At 48.5% G+C, this 23,403-nt stretch overlaps 1 protein-coding gene across 2 annotated transcripts in view; it reads left to right on the forward strand.

The window, feature by feature from the left end:
- Window positions 1–17,571, forward strand: part of SHROOM2 (shroom family member 2) — a 163,021-nt gene extending 145,450 nt beyond the window's left edge. The window contains exons 6-10 of one of the 2 annotated variants that reach the window (XM_054470833.2): window positions 292–987; window positions 5,248–5,799; window positions 7,311–7,482; window positions 12,771–13,043; window positions 14,794–17,571. In XM_054470833.2, coding sequence (XP_054326808.1) covers window positions 292–987; window positions 5,248–5,799; window positions 7,311–7,482; window positions 12,771–13,043; window positions 14,794–15,060 — 1,960 coding nt within the window. In that variant the 3' untranslated portion in view covers window positions 15,061–17,571. The remainder of the gene's footprint in view (window positions 1–291; window positions 988–5,247; window positions 5,800–7,310; window positions 7,483–12,770; window positions 13,044–14,793) is intronic. The other variant, XM_054470834.2, reaches the window with a different exon arrangement.
- The last annotated feature ends 5,832 nt before the right edge of the window (window positions 17,572–23,403 follow it).

The following is a 23,403-nucleotide window of genomic DNA, read 5'->3' on the forward strand; positions in this document are numbered from 1 at the left end:
ACAAATGCAATTTGTGTGTGTATGTGTGTCTGTGTGCGATGTGTGTGCCTGTGTCTTGAATGCTTCATGTTCCCTTGTGGGACATGCCAATCGACAGCCTCATGTTGTCCGAGGTGTGTCACAACTCCCCACCTTGCATGAGGAGTTGCGGTGGCGACAGGTGTGGGAAAGTGCATATGGATTTAACTCCTGAAAGTGGCTTAAGGGGATTGTGAAGATCCAGGTCCAGTCCCTTGTGGTGGGAAGGCATTATTGGAATTGTTGATTAATTTGTACTTGTTCTTCCTCTAGACAAGCAGATGCCCAGTGTCGGGAAGGCAGCCCAGGATCACAGCAGCACCCACCGAGTCAGAACGCACCGAACCCACCCGCATTCTCTGAACTATCTCACTCCCGGGGAGCCCCAGAGCTGCCCCAGGAGGGCCGGGGCCGAGCGGGAACCCTACCTCGAGATTATAGATACTCGGAGGAGAGCACCCCAGCAGACTTGGGACCCCGAGCCCAGAGCCCTGGCTCACCCCTGCATGCTCAAGGACAAGACTTGTGGCCAGTGAGGTCAGCCCTGCTCTCCAAGAGGCCAGCCCCACAGAGGCCACCGCCACCCAAGCGCGAGCCCGGGAGATACCGGGCCACAGACGGCGTACCTGCTGACGCCCCGCTGGCCGTCCTTGGCAGGCCCTTCCCAACGCCATCCCCTGCGTCCCTGGATGCGTGTGTGGCCCGCCTGTCCCTCTCCCACAGCCCCTCTGTGTTCAGCAGTGCCCAGCCCCAGGACACCCCGAAGACCACTGTCCGTGAGCGTGGAAGCCAGCATGTGAGCGGGGGCGCATCATGTCCTCTGCCAGAAGCACTGCTCCCTCCCAAGCAGCAGCACCTGCGCCTGCAGACGGCCACCATGGAGACCTCGCGCTCCCCCTCGCCCCAGTTTGCCCCCCAGAAGCTGACGGACAAACCTCCCCTGCTCATCCAGGATGAGGATTCAACCAGGTACTGTCCTGCGATGGTGTTCCCTCCTCATGAGGCTCCTAATGTGGGACGCGGGTTCTCAGTGGGTCTTTCTGGGGAGTCACCTGGGCACCTTGCTTTAGCTCAAGGCATTGGACTTAGAGTCAGTACTGGGGAATAACTGTGTGGACAGAAAGTGAAGCTTCAGTTGTGGTTGGATTTTTATCTCATTGGGGGGCTGCTGTTTCCTGCAGGGAACAGGGGTAGATGTGAATAGGCGATACATCTTCCCATTCCTCCAAGCCAGATGCATTTATATTTGCATTACCCACAGGCATCTGCAGGGTAGAGGTCTGTTTTTTGTTGTTGTTGTTTTAATGCAGTCAATATTTGTGATTGGAATTGAGTTTAACCTAAGCATGCGACCTTTTGGTGAAATTGGTATTTTTCGTGGTGTCCAGTATTTTCTTACTCCTTTTTTTCCAGATTTTTTTTAATGTTAGAAAGCTAAGCTGGTATATAACTTTTGTTAAAGCAGAAGAATACTCATTCACATTTCACGGTGCCATCATCAGGATTTCAGGCATGGAATTATTGCATCCATTGAGATGTTGATGAATGTCAGGCAGGGACTTGACCTTTCAAGAGCACTAAGCCCAGCATGGTGGCTCACACCTGTAATCCCATCACGTCGAGAGGTCAAGGCAGGTGGATCGCTTGAGCTGAAGGAGTTCAAGGCTAGCCCAGGCAGCATGGCAAAACCTTGTCTCTACTAAAACTACAAAAAATTAGCCAGGTGTGGTGGTGCATGCCTATAGTCCCAGCTTCCCAGAGAGGAGGCTGAAGTGGGAGGATCACCTGAGCCTGGAGGTCAAGGCTGCAGTAAGCCAGGATGGCACCACTGCACTCCAGCCTGGGTGACAGAGTGAGACCCTGTGCAAAAAAGAGCACCGGCTGTTTAGCTTTCTTCACACACAAATACCACCTCCTTGAGTGCCTTGAAGGACTGAGAAATGGAAGAAGGGGAGAATTTCTGTCTCATTCTCTGGAGCAGTGGCTCTCAGCCTAGGAGGTGGAGGGTGATTTTGGCCCCCAGGGGACATTGGGCAATGTCTGGAGACAGTTTTTGTTGTCCTAAGTGGGATGGGAGTGGAGGGTGTTCTCTGCATCTAGTGGTGGAGCCCAGGGAGGCCACTCAGGGTCTGCAGTGCATGGGCAGCCCCCACAGAGCATTGTCCGACTGCAGATGCCAGCTGCTCTTAGGCTGGGAACCCTGCTGTAGAGCCGCACGCCCAGCACAGGACCCACCGTCACCTGTGCTGTGTAAATGTGGGGCAAAGAAAACCAAGTCGATGAATGCAGGTCCTCAGTCACACCAGGTGTGGCGGGTGGCTGCCGTCCTGGACAGGACAGATAACAGGTATTCCCATCATCGCAGAAAATTCTGTGGGACCTCACTGCTCTAGAGTCTCAAGTAATTTTTTTTCTTAGCTTCTAAATAACTCAGCAGAGAAAGGACATGACTGATACTGATCCTGTATCCCCAGCTGAGGCATTGTAACCACAGTTTTCTCTGTGGGCCAAAACTGGGCTTTGCATCATTTAAAATGTATCTAAAGATCATTCAGATATCCTTTCAATTGGTAACATTGTAAGGTTCTGAAAGGAAAGTGTCTTACTCCTTTCAGGCTGCTATAATAAGATCTCATAGACTGCATGGCTCATTAATAGGAGAAATTTGTGAGTTGATGAGGGCTGGTCGCTGGAAGGTCCGATGCACTGTGTTCTGTCCTTATTTTGAAGTCAAGGCTCGTGAAACTGTTCTCATGTGGAAGTCAAGACCGTTTTTAAGAAGAGAGACCGTTTCTGTTAAAAAATGATCAGGAATAGATGCTTTGTTGGAAAGTGTATGTGAACCCGTGGGAGATACGAGATTTGGTTTTTTTCTTTCCCGGTACTGTATTTTATATTATTATCATTATTATTCCCTGTCGCCCAGGCTGGAGTGCAGTGGTGCGATCTTGACTCTTGGGTTCAAGTGATTCTGCTGCCTCAGCCTCCTGAGTAGCTGGGATTACAGGCACCTGCCACCACGCCAGGCTAATTTTTGTATTTTTAGTAGAGACGGGGTTTCACCATGTTGGCCAGGCTGGTCTCAAACTCCTGACCTCAGGTGATCTGCCTGCTTCAGCCTCCCAAAGTGCTGGGATTACAGGGGCAAGCCACTGGGCCCAGCCTCTTTCCCAATATTTTAAAAACTGTGAAGGGAGATTTGTTTATGTTGTTTAATTTTTTTCTGTTGTGCACATCAAATTTCTGCACAAAAGGGGGAGGATACCAATACAGGCTGATGTGAAAGTCAGTAATAGGCAAGCAGAGCTTCTCCCGGGGGCGGGGGTGAAGGGAGTGCAGAGGGTTCTGCGTTTGCTGGTGCTTGGATAAGGTGGCCGGGTTTTCCTCCTTCTTTTATTATTATTATTATTATTATTATTATTATTATTATTATTATTATGTTTTTAATAGAGAGGTGGGGAGGTCTCACTATGTTACCTAGGCTGGTCTCAAACTCCTGGGCTCAAACAGTCCTCCCACCTTAGCCTCCCACAGTGCTGAGATTCCAGGTGTGAGCCACTGTGCCTAGCCAGGGTTTTCCTTCATAAGTCTGACCTATCTAAATGGTATTTTCCACAGTTAGACTTTGTAAATTTTCTTCATGAGGAAGCAGTTATGAAGTGTCTGTGAGTCCCTAGATAAAACACATCAGATGTTAATGGACCCTACTGGAGAGAGGGAGGAAAATACACAGTTAGTTCATCTCAGCCTGAGCACCACTCCCTTGATAGGGAAAGAGCCCTCCTGCATTCCCAGTCACCAGTGAAAGAGGGAAAAACAGCATTAAATTTAGAGCATCGTGGCTGCCCTCGTGCTGTGGAAAATTGGATTCACTTGTGTAACGTCATGGGGCAGTTTTGGGTTGACTTCATTAGAAACACATCCTAATTTGGGGTTGTGGAGTTTGGCCTGTTTCTTTTTGCTTCCCTCCTAACCACCAGCATATGGGGCTGCTTCTCCAGTGCTCTGAAAAGCTCTTGGCTGAGATGGCCCTGGTCAGCGTGGTCTAGCACGGTGCCGCTGAGAGCAGCAGGTGCAGGGCTGCCCCAGACAAGGGACTGTGGCATTGCTGGGCCTGTTCCTCCTGTTCTCTCTCCCCCAGTCTCCCAGGGATGCTTTAGGTGCCTCTCTAGTCCCTTTCATCCAGAAACTTTTTTTTTTTTTTTTTTTTTTTTTGAGATGGAGTCTTGCTCTGTTGCCCAGGCTAGAGTGCAGTGGTATGATCTCAGCTCACTGCAACTTCTGCTTCCCAGGTTCAAGCGATTCTCGTGCTTCAGCCTCCCGAGTAGGTGGGATTACAGGTGCACACCACCACACCTGGCTAATTTTTGTATTTTTAGTAGAGACATGGTTTCCCCACGTTAGCCGGGCGGGTCTCGAACTCCTGACCACAAGTGATCCACCCGCCTCGGCCTTCCAAAGTGCTGGGATTACAGGCATGACCCACCACACCTGGCTGAAACTTTTTTTTAAAAAAGCAAAACTGTGCCCTTTGGAAGTAATACAGAACCGATGACTCGCTGCTTACTGCGAGATCATATCTCACTGGTGTGCAAATCTGTGCCACGCTAGCTTGAAGCACAGCGGGCGGGGGGGGTACAAGGACGGTGAGGACAGTGTGGGGTGGGCTGCCCTGCACATGGCACAGGAGCTTCTCCCAAGTGGGGTGGTGGGGGGCTTTGGCCTGACTCCTAGCACAGCCACTCCGGAGAGGAGCTCTCCCCAGGCCCTGAGAACTACGCAGGAACCCGCGGGCCTGCACCAACCTAAGGATGGATGGGAATCCTGGAAAATGCCCATCCACTGCAGGCTTCCCCTACAAAAGAATGTTTAACCGAACAGGGCTTGTTAAAGTTTGCATTATCATTGGCAGAATGACAAATGGTATTAAATAGTCCTCACAGCCCCCCACAAACCCCTGGAGGACACGTCGGGATGCCTCAGGGGTGGCATTGGCAGTTTGAGCGTAGAAAGGATGCTGGGGTTGGAAGGCGGAGGTAGGAGTCAGAGGGAGCTTCTTGAGGCTTCTGCCTCATCCAGGATGTGGGATCATGGAGGTTCCTTCGAGTTGGGTGGCTGGCTAGCGCCTTTGAGTCAGGTTCCCATCCAGAGGGGAGGGCAGGGGACGCGTCAATCAGGGTCTGTGGCTGGAGCATGCTTTGCAATTTCAGCAGACTGTTCATCTTCCAGAATCGAGCGGGTGATGGACAACAACACCACGGTGAAGATGGTGCCCATCAAGATCGTGCACTCGGAGAGCCAGCCAGAGAAGGAGAGCCGCCAGAGCCTGGCGTGCCCCACCGAGCCACCCGCCCTGCCCCATGGGCTGGAGAAAGACCAGATCAAGACGCTGAGCACGTCAGAGCAGTTCTATTCCCGCTTCTGCCTGTACACGCGGCAGGGTGCTGAGCCCGAGGCCCCACATAGGGCCCAGCCGGCTGAGCCCCAGCCCCTGGACACCCAGGTGCCCCCCGAGAAAGACCGCTGCGCCTCCCCTCCAGGGCTCAGCTACATGAAGGCCAAAGAGAAGACTGTGGAAGACCTGAAGTCGGAGGAGCTGGCCAGGGAGATCGTGGGGAAGGATAAGTCCCTGGCCGACATCCTGGATCCCAGTGTGAAGATCAAAACCACTATGGACTTGATGGAAGGCATCTTCCCCAAAGACGAGCACCTCCTGGAAGAAGCCCAGCAACGGAGGAAGCTGCTCCCCAAAATCCCCTCTCCTAGAAGCACAGAGGAGAGGTGAGTAGACGTGGCCTCCCAGCTTGGGCGTGACTCTGCCTGGCATCTCTTAGGCTTGTAAAGGGAAAGGGAGCATGCCTCTCTGTTTTCATGCGTGCTTTTGGGGAAGACAGATTTTCATAAGGGCTCCTCGATGCTTAGCACTTTTTGGCTTTTTTGTGAGCCTCCTGGAAGAGAAATGGAGGGTTAACGGCTTTGGGCCTGACATGAAAATACACACTGCAGACCACCAAGCTGCCTTGGCCTGAGGCCAGTAGGATTTCTGATGATGCCCACAGGTCTCCTTTCTCGTAAGACAGCTATTCTCAGTGGGGGCCGTTGTCTACCCTGGGGGACAGTTGGCAATGTCACCGTGGGGAGGGGTGCTCCGAGCATGTGGTGGGTGGAGCCCAGGAACACTGCTCAACATCTACAGTGCACAGGAGGGTCCCCACCACAGAGAGTCATCCAGCCCCCACGTGTCCCTAGTGCCAACATGAGAATGAAGGCTTAGATTGAATATATATGTGTTTCTTTATGAAATGGTTTTTTAAAACTTTATTTGAAATGTTTTTACATCTGCATTTTAAAAAATTATTGTAATTTGGCCAGGCGCAGTGGTGCACACCTGTAATCCCAGCACTTTGGGAGACCGAGGTAGGCAGATCATTTAAGCCCATGAATTCAATACCAGCCTGGGCAACATGGCAAAACCCGGTCTCTACAGAAAGTACAAAAAATTAGCCGGGCGTGGTGGTAGACACCTGTAGTCCCAGCTACTCGAGAGGCTGAGGTGGGAGGATCACTTGAGCCCAGGAGTTGGAGGCTGCAGTGAGCTATGATGGTGCCACTACACTCCAGTGTGGGTGACAAGAGCAAGACCCCATCTCTTGAAATAGAAATGAAAAAATATTACGACAGTTTACACCTGCCTGAACAAATGTATTTTAATTGGTTTTGTAAGTAGCACTTTCAGCGTATCTCCTTCAGCCACTTGACCACGAAGGCGTGCATGGTGGCATCTTCCCTGCTGCTGACATAGGTTCTGCCAGCACAGCATCGTTCATGGGTAGGAAGGTGGAGTGGGTATGACACACAGCCAAGGAGGAGCAGCTGGACCAAGTGGACCCAGGCAGGAGGGCACCAACAGGGCTGCTGGGAGGAAGGGAGAAGGGTTGGTGTTTGTAGACAGCGTCACACATGTCCTTGTCCTGATCAACCCAGGCTCCTGGTAGAGATCATCTGTGCTCTCACCTCTGTAGCAGAGATTCTTAGATATTCCTGCTTATTTGAGTTTTTGCCTTTTTTAAAAACTACGTTTCATACACTTACGAGTATCCATTTGACAGGGTTGATTGTTTTTAGTTTTAACCTTGTTACCTACTTATTTTTCCACCTTTGGCTGTCTCATCTCCCTGGCTGGTATCCTTTCGTGAGCACCAGTGTTGATTTGTCATAACCCAGGGGTTGGGGCAGAGGGGCTGTTTGCGTGCAAAGTCCCAGCTCATTGAAGTTCCCACACCTTTACCCAGGAAAGAGGAGCCCAGTGTGCCTGCGGCCGTGTCCCTGGCCACCAATTCTACCTACTACAGCACGTCGGCCCCCAAGGCAGAGCTGCTGATCAAGATGAAGGACCTGCAGGAGCAGCAGGAGCACGAAGAGGATTCGGGAAGCGACTTGGACCACGACCTGTCGGTGAAGAAGGTAGGAGAGTCCATTCCAAATGACAGCGTGCGCGTGTCCAGGCAGGGGCAGGCATCCAGATCACACCATCCTGCCCCAGTGCAGACCCAGTACCACGTGTCCCAGGGCGTTTGTGTTCAGCTTTCACTCAGGACAGTGGAGTTTGAGGTGATATTAGTGAAGCCCTCTGTTGTTAGTTCTATGTTCTAATCTTGAGCCATTCCACAAACGTCTCTTTGCTGTTTCAATAGGATCCAATGTCAAATTAGTTTGGTCACCATTCTCTTTCATTTTATCTTATTTATTTATTTTTGAGACAGGGTCTTGCTCTGTCATGCAGGCTGGAGTGCAATGGTACAATCATGGCCCACCGCAGCCTTGACCTCCTGGCCTCAAGCGATCCCCCTGCCTCAGATAAAGGAAAATTATTTTCAAATTAGAAAGTGGTAACTTTTTTTTGAGATAGAGTCTCCCTCTGTCACCCAGGCTGGAGTGCAGTGGCACACTCTCAGCTCACTGCAACCTCTGCCTCCCGGGTTCAAGCAATTCTCCTACCTCAGCCCCTCGAGTAGCTGGGATTACAGGTACCTGCCACCAAGCCTTGCTAATTTTTGTATTTTTAATAGAGATGGGGGTTTCACCATGTTGGCCAGGCCAGTCTCGAACCTCAAGTGATCCACTCACCTCAGCCTCCCAAAGTGCTGGGATTACAGGCGTGAGCCACCGCTTCCGGGCTAGAAGGTGGTAACTTTTTGGTTCAAGGTATTAAAAAGGGAAATGAAAATTAAGGGTTTAGGTCTTGGGGCTTTTACGGGCCCTCCTTCTGGCACACGGTACCATTCGCTTCATTCTGGTTGCACATTCCTCCTTTAAAAAATGATAAAGAATCCAAAACATTCAGTTTTTCCACACAGAACCAGGAAAATCATACCATCTGGACCATTTGAATTTGGGCCACACCCTAGGTTTAGAGAACTGCATTCTTTGCTCGCATGCCTTTGTTTTTCATGATATAATGAATTTCAGAAGCGGCATGCCTTGATTCTGCCGCCCTCATCTGTGGGGCACTCTGTCCACCTGCTTTGGGAGGCTGGAGATGCTGGGAAGCCGCCTCACCAGAAGTGTGGCTCCGGAACTGAGTGAGTCACTGTGGGCTGGAAGTTGGCCTCACTTCAGTTCAGCAAGCGTGAGCTGGGCACCTGCACCAGAAGCACATGCTATACATCCCAGCTCTCTATGGTGCTGATGACTCAGCGGTCCTGTTTTCCTGCTTGATTTGACAAAGCGGTCACTGCTGCATTACATTTTCTCCCTGCTTTCCCGCAGCCACACGCTTATGATGTCGCACATTCCTGCAACGCGTGCACAGGCGAAGGCGTGTTCAGGGAGGAAGTGAGCATAGCGCAGATGGGGACTTAGCAGGCCACCTGCTCTGTAGCTGCTTCAGGGGAACATATGAGACCCTAATTCCGTAGGCGTCCAGCATTCCCAGGGGGACCACAGTTGTCCCATTCGCAGCATTGCTAGGTGGTCATAGAGCTGAGAGCCAAATCAGGGAACCCTCTGTTTTAGGAGAAGACTAAGGACAGAGTTGAGAGAGTGGAAGCCCCAGGCAGGGATGCAGCAGGGGACTCTGGTGGCTGGTAGAGAAGCATCACGCAGAGACGACAAGATATGGTTTTATACTTGGAGCAGCTCAGAAGAACTCTGCCCAGAAAAGAGGGCACCATGTTGAGTTGAACCAGATAGCTGATTGGTTTAAGTTTAGAATCTTTGAGAATTATGGCTTTTCCCCGGAACCAGGAGGTGAGTGCAGGGCCCACACAGAATAGACCTTGTTTCCCCTATAGAAGGGAACAAAAGTTGGAGGAAGGGAATGAATGGCCCAGGGCTCATTCTTAGTGGAGGGATGAGAGTGGCTGTGCACCTGGTCTCTACTGTTACAGGCTCTTACCTAAGCCTCCCGGAAAGCCACGCGCTGCAAGAAATAGCAGATACAGTATGGACCACAGTGGTGAGCCCTTCAGCACCCTGGGTGGTGTGGACAGCCACTGATCTGTGCGCTGTTCCAGGCCAGGTCTTGTCTCAGAAATCTTTGAAAGCCAACGGCTGCTCTTTATACAGTGGCCCTTTAACAAAGGGGAAATGGTTTCAATAAAAATTTGCATATGACATGTAAAAGAACCAATAAAGAAATCTGGACTCCTTCCAGAGAGCCCAGTTTCAAATTAGCTCAGCTGAGGTAGGTTTTGAGGGCACATGTTCATGCACCAGTATAAAATCTACATTTCTGTAATTGCTGAAGAATAATGGCACTGAAAAATTCCTGAGCGGCCGGGTGCGGTGGCTCACGCTTGTAATCCCAGCACTTTCGGAGGCTGAGGTGGGCGGATCACAAGGTCAGGAGATCGAGGCCATCCTGGCTAACATGGTGAAACCCCGTCTCTATTAAAAATACAAAAAATTAGCCGGGCGTGGTGGCGGGCGCCTGTAGTCCCAGCTACTCGGGCAGCTGAGGCAGGAGAATGGCGTGAACCCGGGAGGCGGAGCTTGCAGTGAGCCGAGATCGCGCTGCTGCACTCCAGCCTGGGCGACAGAGCGAGACTCCGTCTCAAAAAAAAAAAAAAAAAAAAAATTCCTGAGCAGCCCTGGCGGGCATCCTTCCTTATCCACAGTTACCTGCATTGCTTGCAGTCTTCCTTCAGGCTAGCATTGGCATCAGGAATTTGGGAAGTTCTTCATGCCTGTTTCCTGTTTTGTGCTTTTCCCTCAAGTGATGAAAATCTAAAATTTGGCCACATTCTCAGCTGTGAGATTCTCAACTTAAACAGTCTCTCCAGATAGGTAGTGAGTAGGAAAAGGCACAAACCACTTTTCCTCTGCTCTCACGCCACAGCAACCAACACAGAAGACTTCGGTGACCACATGTGTGAGGGGGGTTTCCCACACAGCCAGCAAGCAGTCACTTCTGCAGCAGACACCAGCTGGGTGGCCTCTGATTCAGTTCAGATGTGACACTGTCAAATTGGAGGTAGCGTCTCATCCCACAGGTTGAGGGCTCAGTCCCCAAGACTGCACCCCCCACACACACCAGTCGCAAGTCTGAGTCTCAGGGACTTCTGACCAACCACCTTCAAGTTGGGGTTTCCATGACCCCCTCTTTAGTTTCCATTACTTTGCTAGAGTGGCTCACAGAACTCAGGGAAACATTTATATCTATGATAAAGAATGTTACAAAAGATACAGATGAAGAGATGTGTAGGGCAAGGCGTGGGGAAAGGGGTGCGGAAGAGCTTCCGTGCCCTCCCTGGGTGCTCCACCCTCCCTGGGTGCTCCGCCCTCCAGGAACCTTCTTGTCTTCACCCGTCAGGAAGGCCCCAGCCCCGTCTTCTTGGGCCTTTTATGGAGCCTTCATTGGATAGGCCTGATAGAAATCTGTGTAGAAATGTGATTGGACAAAAAGACTACAATCCAGTCCTAACAGACTGAGGAGAAAGCCACAAGGTCTGCCTGTTGAGATTCTTGTTGGCCTCTCTGTGTAGCGTTCCTTCCCCCTAGGTGTGCTGCAGGACCCTTCAGGAATATGGGGATCTTAAGACCTGCAGTCATTCAAGGCGGCGGAGGATTTCTTTATGGAAAGGTTGGGGAAGATTAGATCTTGCTTTGGGCAGGTAAAAGTTTAAGACCAGCCTGGGCAACATGGAGAGACCCCGTCTCTACAAAAATAAAAAAATTATCTGGATGTGGTGGTGCATGCCTGTGGTCCTAGCTGCTTGGGAGGCTGAGGTGGGAGGATTGGTTGAGCCCAGGAGGTCACTGCTGCAGTGAGTGGTGATCATGCCACTGCACTCCAGCCTGGGCAACAGAGTGAGACCCTGTCTCAAAAAATAAAATAAAAATAAAATAAATGCATCCATGCGAGGGAAAGACCTCATGCAGTCAGGAAATAGGCTGCCTCGTATCTGGCACGTGTTTCTCCTGCTGTGGGGTTGACTTTTCCTGCCTAATACTCATCCGGCTGGTCATTTTACCCATAGATTATGGAATCAGGGCAGGACCACTTGAAGCCAGGAGTTCGAGGCTGTACTGCACTATGATCATGTCTGTGAGTAGCCACTGCACTGCAGCTTGGGCAACATAGCAAGACCGCTTCTCTAAACAAGTAAAACAATGTCATCATTTAGAAGGCTGGTGGGAAAGGGCATAGAGCGTTAGTGTCTAATAGTTACGCAGTTTCAGTTGGGGAAGATGAAAGAGTTCTAGAGATGGATGGTGGTGACAGGTGCATCGCAGCGTGAATGTACCACACACCACAGAACTATGCTCTGAGAAGTGGTCAAGATGGCAAGCTTTATGTTACATATATTTTACTACAATTTTTAAAACAGTCATCTGTTTGCATTTTGGTCAAGTTGAAATCAGTAGGTTATAGTAAAAGACTGTTAAGTTCATTCATATCCCTTTATTGGTCTTAATTTTTATATGCTAGTGTTAGCAATTAAAATTTTTTTTCTTTTTCTTTTTCTTTTTTTTTTTTTTTATCTTTAGCAATTAAAATTTTAATTGCTAGGCCAGGCCCGGTGGCTCACACCTGTAATCCGAGCACTTTGGGAGGCCAAGGTGGGTGGATCACCTGAGGTCAGGAGTTCAAGACCAGCTTGGCCAACATGGTGAAACCCCATCTCTACTAAAAATACAAAAATTAGCCAAGCGTGATGGCGCACGCCTGTAATCCCAGCTACTCAAGAGGCTGAGGCACAAGAGTCACTTGAACCCGGGAGGCCATTGCATTCCAGCCTGGGCGACAAAGCAAGACTGTGTCTCAAAAATAAAAATTAAATAAATAAAAATAATTGCTAGTGACAGTAATTATATGTACAGGACACTTACTAATCACGGAATTCGGTGCTGGACATAAGACTCACTACTTTCTCTCTATGTGAATCTTCAAATTAGAAAATTCCAAAGGACAGAATACATAGGTCTGTGACTCCTTCCAAAGATATGGGTTGAAATTGCATCTACCATGACGAGCATCGGGGCCACAACTCCGATGTTCTCTAACAGGGCATGAACAGAATGAGAACAGGTTTATTTTATTTTTAAATGCCAATAGTGTCATTAGGAGTCATTCTTCTTTCCCTTAGTTGTATAAATCCCCTATTATTTGATGATGCAAAAGTGAGCTTTCACGCAGATCGGCTGCACCTTTCACGTAGGTGCGCCAAGGTGGCAGTGAGCAGTGTGGCCGGGGTGGGGGCTGGCCTAACCAGTGTCTCTGTGTTCCCTTGCCATCCCATGCCCAACAGCAGGAGCTCATCGAGAGCATCAGCCGCAAGCTGCAGGTGCTCCGGGAAGCCCGCGAGAGCCTGCTGGAGGACGTGCAGGCCAACACCGTGCTGGGGGCCGAGGTGGAGGCCATCGTGAAAGGCGTCTGCAAGCCCAGCGAGTTTGACAAGTTCCGGATGTTCATTGGAGACCTGGACAAAGTGGTGAACCTCCTGCTGTCACTGTCAGGCCGCCTGGCCCGGGTGGAGAATGCCCTCAATAATTTGGATGACAGCGCTTCTCCCGGTGATCGGGTAAATGCAGATGCGTCTGACTTGGAAATGGGGGGTGGTCTCGTGGGAAGGCTGTTTTTCAAGTGTCATGAAAGTCAGCTCCTTGGAGCCTAGCATAGCTTCCACATGGCCTGTCCACCTCTTCCTGCAGACCTTGTCGAGACAGTGCACGCTCTATACCCTCTCCTTCCTTTTATATTTCTTTAGTTGTTTGTTTGTTTGAGACAGGGTCTCATTCTGTTGCCCAGGCCAGAGTGCAGTGGTGCGATCTCGGCTCACTGCAGCCTCTGCTTCCCGAGGTTCAAGAGATTCTCCCACCTCAGCTTCCCGGGTAGCTGAGCTCACAGGTGCATGCCACCATGCCCAGCTAATTTTTATATATTTTTGGTAGAGACAGGATTTCACCATGTTGGCCAGGCTGGTCTGGAACTCCTGAGCTCAAGTGATCCGCCTACCTCAGCCTCCCAAAGTGCTGGGATTACAGGTGTCAGCAACTGTGCCTGGCCTCCTTCCTTTTAATTGAGGGGAAAAGATGCTTATCAGATGCAGGGAGTTGAACCGTCATTGGACTGCAGGGCTGCGGGATCTTCTCAAAGAACTGTTACCTCTTTTTGACATCTTTTCAGATATTCCTATTGACTCTTACTGATAATTGTCTCTTCTTAGAAAAATCATGTTGTTGTTGTTTTTTACTTTTCTTTTACCATGTATAAGTCCGTAACAGACATGCCTGCCTGCTGACGATCGTAAGTACTCAATGATAGCTATTTTCTTGTGGTTGTTGTAGCTGTGATTTAACAAGAGGGCATATATCAGTCTAGAAGGAACCAGACAGTGCACCTAACTTTCTCAAGGCGTTTCTCAGTGGGTCTGTCTTTTCGTCCTTTCACATATGAACCAAGAGAAATAATAGCTGCCTTGTTGGCTTTTACCTCGTAGGCCAAATATCAGTAAAACAGCTAGTTTTGTTCGCACAGAACAGGCCTTCAGAATGTTCATCTGTATCATGAATAAAACATCTTAACCTCTCTCAGAAGGGGAGCAGAAGCAGCACCCCTCCCCTTTCTCCAGGTGAGGGTGATTTGGGCCACGCAGAACGCTGTCCTGGCGCTGGGCTTGGAGACGGTGCCCTTCTGCACTCAGCTGAGTGCTTAGTAACTGTGTCGTGGAACTAGCTAGGTCAGGGTGGCGTCGTGCCCGAGGGGGCTGCTGGCTGACACCCGTGCATAGCACTGCGTCTCCTCCACCCTCAGGCTTCCTTGTGTGCAGACATGCTCTGCAGGCTCGAGGGCTTCTCCTCCTTCTGCCAGGAGCGTTTAGCAAGCCTGCCCTGAATTCCTCTCGAGTCCTCCCATGTGGCCAGCTGTCCCACGGTGTTCCCATGGAGCGGACCTTGACGCCAAGAGGGCCCCGCAGTCCTTTGCCCTTTGCAGCATCTCAGAATTCTGTCGTTGTTGAGTCCCTTGGTGACTCTTCTGCTCACCATTCAAGGCAGGTGGGAGAGAGTCAGGCTCAGACAGCAAGAGGAAACCCAGAGAGGCCTGTGGGCGGCTTCTGGGGGCCTCAGGCTGGCCCACTGCAGCCATGAGACACATGCCCCCAGGCCCTGGGCCCTGGGTTTGTCTGTGTGGACCCCATCGGATCTCTGGTGGCATCAGGGTTTCCATCGATAAGTTGTGGGACCAGCCCACAAGTTGCCAGTGTCTTCAAGGGTTGGCCAGTGCCCCGGCTTTCAACCTGGTCCTCAACAGGCTTGTTTGTCTGTCAACAGCAATCACTGCTTGAGAAGCAGAGAGTCCTGATCCAGCAGCACGAGGACGCCAAGGAGCTCAAGGAGAACCTGGACCGCCGTGAGCGCATCGTCTTTGACATTTTGGCCAACTATCTGAGCGAGGAGAGCCTCGCGGACTATGAGCATTTCGTGAAGATGAAGTCGGCCCTCATCATCGAGCAGCGGGAGCTGGAAGATAAAATCCACCTTGGTGAAGAGCAGCTGAAGTGCTTATTCGACAGCCTTCAGCCCGAAAGGGGCAAATAAGAGACCAGTCCCTGGTGGAGGAGGGGCACGGGGCCTCCGAGCTCCAGCTCCGTTCCCAAGGATACTCGCGAAGACCCCACCTGTATTCATGCCCTGGAGAGAGACTTCTCCCATAGCAAAGAGGCTGTTAGAAAAGCAATAACTTTTGTGTTTGTGTGGGATGATTTATTTAATTTTTTTAGTTTCCCTTTTGATTGCTGAGAGCCATTTTCCTTTACACATAACTACACCTGACACCAGGCTCTGCTGGATGTGAGTTTCCACTGCATGGGCTGTGGGCTGGGCCTGTGGTGCATGCCGAGTGGTCACTGTCAGTGGGAAACCCGTTGTTCCTCCCGTCTTCAGATGCTGAGCCAACTGCTTGGACAGCAGCCAGCGCGTCATGACGTGCATGAGAGGGGGACCCTGGTGCTCATCTTCTCTTGTGATTCATCCAGGCATGGGCTGCCAGGTTTTGTCCCTGCTCGTTCAACAGTGTGAGCATTTCTCTCTGTTATCTAATGATGTTCTCTGACCCAGCAGAAATCATCATCGTGATGATGATAATTTATTAACTTTTTGGAAAGGTGAATAGTTTCCTAATGGTTAAAAACCAACTGTGAAAAGGAACAACCTGTGTGGTTGGGTTCACTCATTCTCAGATTAAATTGCCACTTAAAGAAATAACGTGCATGCTTTAAAAAACACAGTCACGCACCAAGCAGGCAAATAGCTTTATTCCTTCTCACCTAACATCACAGTTGTTCTGCAATGTAAAATTTTTTGGTTAAGAGCGTGTCCAGTAGTAATGTGCTTGTTAGCTGTTTCTCAAGACCAACAGAATATTTTTTCAGTTACTTTCCCCCCATGTATTTTGTATGCATATGATTGTCCACGATAATTGGCTACTTTTCCATTATTTCCTCCTTAAATCGTTCAGCATGGCATGAGGGCCACATTCCATGTACGGGAAGACCCCTTCCTCTTCAGAGGTTCCCGTGGACTACACAGCTCCTGAGCTTGATCTTTTTCTGCCGTGAAGTTTAAAGATTCTATGCCCATTTCCTTGATTGAAATGGCAGGATTCTAAAGAGAGCCTGGTTTGTTAAAAGAAAACACTGTCATGCTGTCAGTTCCCAATTGACAAGTCACAGACTGGGAGAAAATATTTGCAAATTGTGTATCTGACAAAAGGTTTGTGTCCAGGATGTACAAAGAACTCTCAAACTGGATAGTAAGAAAACAAACAGCCCAAGTGAAAAGCAGGCAAAAGACTTGAATAGACACTTCACCAAAGAGCATACACGCGTGGCAAACAAGCACACGAAAAGACGTTCAGCCGCCGATGGCTTGGTTATAATTTATAACTTACTTATTTTTATCTAATAATTGTAGATTCAGTGTATTTCTTCAAAAAATGTTTTATTAAATGCATGTTAATGGTGAGTGAATCCCTTGGGTGACTTCGTGTTTAGGTCGTATTAGGGCATTTGTTGGATCAACGGATCATTTTAATCCTGACTTCCCCTTATTCCCATAAAAGAAGTTTTCCAGTGGAATGGAGATTTCATTTTGTCAGCAGCAGTGACCACAGCCTTACCAAAGCAGACGCGTGCGCGTGCACAGACGCACACACACAGATGTCTTAAAAGACTAGAATCCACACTTCCTGAGCCAGAGGGGCCGTGTTGACTGTAATGCATTCTCTATAGAGCCAAGTCCAAACTGGCAAGCTCAATGATGCAGGCAATAAACCGCCTTTTTGGCAGCCTACCAATGTCAAAAGGATAAATGTCTTTCCGAAAGTGTATATTCCTGTTAAATTAAGCTCTTGCTAACTTGAAAAATCCCTGTTCTGCCAGCGAAGCTTCCTCCTCCTCTCCAGCTGGTAGTCACTTGCTGTGAATGCTGGTCAGTCTGAAAAGGTGAAGCTGGCTGTGCACTTACCCCCATCTTTCTCCCTCAGGGAGACGACCCAAGGAATTTCAGAGTATTTTGTTTGACAGAGCTTTTACCTGTTATTCTTTGCCCTCAAATACAGTATTGTGGTCATTTTGATGATATGTGTGTAAAATGTGAATAATCAGTTTGTGTGTCTGTACTCAGCCTTTTGATGTCTTTTTAGGACTTTCTCTTCTACACAGCAATACATAGTGCTCGAGTGTCCTTGTAGCAAAGCACATAGAGCCAGCTGTCCTGTCAGTTCCCCTGTTTGCCTCTGAAACGTCTGGTTAGTGGGGACCCAAAGATTCTAGTGAGTCAACATCCGTAACTCTGTATCTAGTTGTATTATTCATAGAAAAGCAATCTGGTGCTAATGGTTGGCCCTGGTGTTCTTGGGTGGCAGCTGCTCCTTCGCCCTCTTGTAGCGTGGCTGTGGAGGGCTCTGCCTATGGGGGGTGGCCTGTGGCTTGTATCCTTTGGTCCACCACAGCACATGTGTGTAGATTTCATGCTCGACACTTTCCACTCACCTATCAACAGATCATCCTGCTTGACTGTAACAAAATAAATAGTGTCTCTTCAAGTGAATGGAGCATGTCTTTGATTTACCTACCTTACAGCTTTTGTAAAAAAAGCATATCCTCACCATATGTCAGATTCTTAAGCCATCTGAGTAAACCGTGGGATTGATTATATGTGTGTAATTTATTTACACTAGTCGGTTTGTAGTAAGGAAACAGGGACCAGGTCGCATCAGTTAGCTGGTGCCCCAGTAATGCTGTGTAACAAACTGTAAAATGTCAGCAATAATCTGTGCAACAAAGTATTGACTTAGCTCATGAATTTGTAGATGAGCTAATTTGGGCTGGGCTCTGTGCTGTGTGCCTCTCCTCTTCCTCGTGGGACCAGCCATGTGGCTGGATGTGTTCATGGCAGGAGCACAAGACAACACACCCTGTCACAAAGGGGCTTCTCCTGGCTTTGTCCTGTCATACCTGCTAACCTTCTTCTGGCAAAGCACATCTCCTGGCCAACCCCGGCATCAAAGGGTGTGGAACAGGCTCCACCTTTTTAGTGGACGAACCATAAATTCACATGGCAGAGTGTGGACTCAGGGAGGGATGAAGAATTGGGGCTGTCCATGGGCTCCGTCTCGCCCGCCTCCTAGTGTCTGCTGATATGGAGTGGCACCAAAGTGGCTGGGACCACGGAGTCAAGTTGCCTGGAGCAAAGCCACCTCTGTCACTTCCTAGTTGTGTGGCCATAGCAAGTAACCCAGCCTCTGTGAGCCCCAGCTTCCTCTCTTGTAATTGGAGATGGGCTGCTGTGAGGTGAAGTGAGTTGATAAATGTTCGTGTGCTTAGATGCCGTGCTTGGTTCACAGCACAGCTGCATAAGCTGTGAATACGGCTCTTATCCTGTTGTGCACCTGGAGGAAACACTGTCCCTGCAGTCAGAATAGATCCGCCCACCGGAACCACCCGAGAGATAAATAATGGTTGATTTCTTTTAATTGGTAGGATTAGAAATGTTTCTGCTAGGGAGCAGATTTGTGAGACCTGAAGGTTAGGCAGTCAGGGTTATGGGAAGACCCTTGGAAAAAGAGATGCAGTCTTTCTCTGTCTGTCGCCCAGGCTGGAGTGCTGTGGTGCGATCATGACTCACTGCAGCCTCCAACTCCAGGGCTCAAGTGATCCTCCCACCTCAGCCTCCCAAGTAGCTGGGACTATAGGCACACTCTCTACCACACCTGGCTAATTTTTTATTTTTGCAGAGGCAGCATCTTGCTATGTTCCCCAGGCTGGCCTCAAAGCCCTGGCCTCAAGCCATGCTCCTGTCTTGGCCTCCCAAAGTGCTGGGATTACAGGTATAAGTCACTGCACTCAGCCCAGGGTTGGGTTTATATGTGTTTTCTTGTATTTGTTTAAACTCCCTTTCTGTCTATGATTGTCAGATTTTTTTTTTTTTTTTTTTTTTTTTTTTTTTGGAGATGGAGTCTCGCTCTGTCGCCTGGGCTGGAGTGCAGTGGCATGATCTCAGCTCACTGCAACCTTCACCTCCCTAGTTCAAACGATTCTTGTGCCTCAGTCTCCCAAGTAGCTGGGATTACAGGTGCCCACCACTATGCTCAGCTAATTTTTGTATTTTTAGTAGAGATGGGGGTTCACCATGTTGGCCAGGCTGGTCTTGAACTCCTGACCTCAAGTGGTCTACCCACCTTGACCTCCCAAAGTGCTGGGATTACAGGTGTGAACCACCGCGCCTGGCCTTATGATGGTCATATCTTAATTTATATGTTTAACCTCTTGTTAAACTTTGGGCTGTGAAGTAGACCAGGTTCTGTGATTCGTTCTAATGTTTTCTAACAGTCAAAAAGTGGAAACAGCTCCGATGTTCATCAGTAGGAGAATAAATAATGATAGTCTACTACGTACAATAGAATACTGCTCAGAAATACGAAGGCATGAATTACTGAAACACAAAATATAAGAATGCATCTAAGAAACACTGTGCCAAGTGGGAGACGGCTGAGGTAAGAAGAGTGCCTGCTGCAAGACTTCGTTTATGTGAAGTTCTAGAATTGGCCAAATTGTCTGTGGTAGAAAATATCAAAGTCATAGTTGTCTCCAGAGGTGGGGGTGTGCACAGGGTACTTGGGGTGAAGTTCATGTTCTGCAAATGGATAGGGGCATGGGTTACACAGGTGTTGGCTTTTGTCAAAATCCAGCCATCACGTACTTAAGATTTGTGCATTTTATGAGAAAAGGAAAAAATAAATATTGAACTGCACCTCATGCTATGCGGGCTGATGTGCTTAGGGAGGAATATACTGATGTCTGCAATTTGCTTTGAAATGCATAAAAAATAAGATGGGTGAATGGGTGGGGAGAGATGAATAGATGTATTGATATGTGATAGGCACAGTAAAACACTAATGGCAGAAAGTCGGTGGTGAGTATACAGGTGTTTACTGTAAAATCCTTTCAACTTTGCCATTTGAAAATGTTCTTAATCAAATACTGGGAGAAAATAGGCATCTCACCCAACATAGCCTTCCTAAGAGCCTTCCAGATGCTCTGTCTGCTCTTAGGTGTTCACAGAAAAGATGCAAAAGCCATTTCCTGGGCATATAGTTCACTTATTCTCTTGTTGATGTATTCATACAAATATAGTTATTAATATTCTTTCTCTGTTTACCAGAAAATTATAATATGGTGTATTTGTTTGTTCTTGCATTGCTATAAAAAACTACCTGAGACTGGGTAATCCATAAAGAAAAGAGGTTTAATTGGCTCACAGTTCCACAGGCTGTACAGGAAGCATGGCCTCAGGAAACTTAGAGTTATAGCAGAAGGTGAAGAAGGAGTCACGTCTCACTAGGTTGGAGCAGGAGGGAGAGAGAGAAGGGGGAGGTGCTACACACTTTTAAACAACCAGATCTCATGAGAACTATCATGACAACAGCAAGAGGGAAATCCATTCCCATGATTGAGCCACCTCCCACCAGGCCCCTCCTCCAACATTGGGGGATACAATTCAACATGAGAATTGGGCAGTGACACAAATCCAAAGCATATCATTCTGCCCCCGGCCCCTGCCAAATCATGTCATTCTCACAATGCAAAGTACAATCGTCCCTTCTCAAGAGTTCCCCAGTGTTAACTCATTCCAGCATTAATTCTAAAGTCCACAGTCCAGAGTCTCATCTGAGAGAAGGCAAGTCCTTTCCACCAATGAGCCTGTAAAATAAAAAACAAGTTACCTCCAACATTCAGTGGGGGTACAGGTATTGGATAAATAATCCCAATCCAAAATGAAGAAATCTGCCAAAACAAAGGGGCTACAGGCCCCATGCAAGTCCGAAACCCAACAGGGCAGTCATTAAATCTTAAAGCTCCAAAATAATCTCCTTTGACTCCATGTCTCACATCCATGCCATAGTGATGTAAGAGGTGGGTTCCCAAGGCCTTGGGTAGCTCTGCCCCTGTGGCTCTGCAGGGCTCAACTCCCATGGCTGCTCTCAAGGGCTGGCGTTGAGTGCCTGTGGCATTTCTAGGTGCATGGTGCAAGCTGCTGGTGGATCTACCATTCTGGGGTCTGGAGGACAGTGGCCTTCTTCACAGCTCCACTAGGCAGTGCCCCATTGGGGACTCTGTCGGGGGGCTCTACCCCTACATTTTCCCTCTGCACTACCCTAGCAGAGGTTCTCCATGAGGGCTCTGCCCCTGCAGCAGACTTCTGCCTGGACTTCCAGGCCTTTCCATACATCCCCTGAAATCTAGGCATCAGCTCCCAAGCCTCAACTCTTGCCCACTGCACACTTGCAGTCTTAACACCACATGGAAGCTGTCAAGGCTTATGGCTGCCACCCTCTGGAGCAGCAGCCTGAGACATATCTGGGGCCCTTTTAGCCAACGCTGGAGCTAGAGCAGCTGGGACACAGGGAGCAGTGTCCTGAGAATATGTAGGGCACCAGGAGCCCTGGGCCTGGCCCACAAAACCATTTTTCCCTCCTAGGCATCTGGGCCAATAATGGGAGGGGCTGCCATGAAGGTCTCTGAAATGCCTTGGATGGATTTTCCCCATTGTCATGGCTATTAACGTTCAGCTCCTCTTATGCAAATTTCTGCAGCCAGCTTGAATTCTCCCCAGAAAATTAGTTTTTCTTTTTTACCACATGGTCAGGATGCAAATCTTCTAAACTTTTATGCTCTGCTTCCCTTTTAAATATAAGTTCCAGTTTCAGATCATTTCTTTGCCCACGCATATGACCATATGCTGTTAGAAGCAGCCAGGTTACATCTTGAACACTTTGCTGCTTAGAAATTTATTCTGCCAGATATCCTAAATCATTTCTCTCAAGTTCAATGTTCCACAGATCTCTAGGGCAGGAGCATAATGCCTCCAACTTCTTTGCTAGCACATAACAAAAGTGACTTTTGCTTCAGTTCCCAATAAGTTCTTCATCTCCATCTGAGACAGCCTCAGCCTGGACTTCATAGTCTGTATCACTATTGGCATTTTGCTCACAACAATTTAACAAGTCTCTAGGAAGTTCCAACCTTTCCCTAATTTTCCTGTCTTCTAAGCCCTCCAAACTGTTCCAACCTCTGCCTGTTACTCAGTTCCAAAGCTGCTTCCACATTTTCAGGTATCTTTATATCAATAACCCATTCCTGGGGTATTGATATAATTCTGTATTCATTCTCACATTCCTATAAAGAACTACCAGAGACTGGGTAATTTATAAAGAATAGAGGTCTAATTGGCTCACAGTTCCTCTGGCTGTACAGGAAGCATGGCTAGGGAGGCCTCGGGAAACTTACAATCATGGCAGAAGGCAAAGGGGAAGCAGGCATCTCTTACATGGCCAGAGAAGGAGGAAGAAAAGAGAAGGGGTAGGTGCTACACACTTTTAAACACCCATATCTCATGAGAATTCACTATTATGAGAACAGCAAGGGAGAAATCCACCCCCATGATCCAATCACCTCCCAGCAGGCCCCTCTTCCAACACTGGAGATAACAATTCAACATGAGATTTGGGTGGGGACACAAATCCAAACCATATCATACAGTGTGCATGAAGGACTTCAAAGGGATGTTAAAACATTTATTTTTTATACATGTGCATCAGGCAAACAGGAAGCTTTTTACAAATCCCTGTACATACTCTTGCCCCTTAAAACACTGTTTGACGTGTGGTGTCATCCAAGTTTCATGTCAGGGTTTGAAGTTAATATAATCGCTGCTTGCTTTGCTGAGTTGCTTTGACATATCTGGATATCATCTTTCTGTGTGTAGAGCGTATACCCAGGTGCCTCTGCACACATTTGTTTTTTCATCAAATGTTTGTTGAGGGTATCCTCAAACCCCTGTGCTCTTTGAGTGTTGGATCTTTGCTTTGAAGGCAGGAAAGGGAGTGCTGAGACAGCAAAGGTGACTGGAATGCCAGGAGCCTCATCTGGCTCAGAAGAAGCCCCCAAGGGCAGCAGCATCCTTGATGTGGTGAGCTGAAACCCAGCTCTCCCTAAAGATCTGTGGCCTCCTGGATGGATGAGTTCCCTTGGCGTCTTGCTATGCTATTTTTGTGATCCATTTCAGTCAAAGATGTGTGAAAAGCATTTTATAAGTTGTAACGTGCCCTACTGTCACTAAACCTCATACCATCAATTTTATAAAGCTCTTTTAGTGAGACCAGCCTTGCAGAAATTGCTCTATATTTAGGGAAGCAAAGATGGATATTACAAACCACAAAACTGCCCCGTTCAAGAGTTTTTTACCTACATGATAATTTTGCCTTCTCCCTGTGTTATCTCTTTTCGTAGGATTTCACCTACATATCTGTGCGTGTGTGTGTGTGTGTATGTGTATTTTTTTTTTTTTTTTTGAGACAGGACCTCACTGTGTTGCCCAGGC

Source organism: Pongo pygmaeus, chromosome X, assembly GCF_028885625.2.
Source record: "Pongo pygmaeus isolate AG05252 chromosome X, NHGRI_mPonPyg2-v2.0_pri, whole genome shotgun sequence".
Taxonomy (NCBI): Eukaryota; Metazoa; Chordata; class Mammalia; order Primates; family Hominidae; genus Pongo; species Pongo pygmaeus.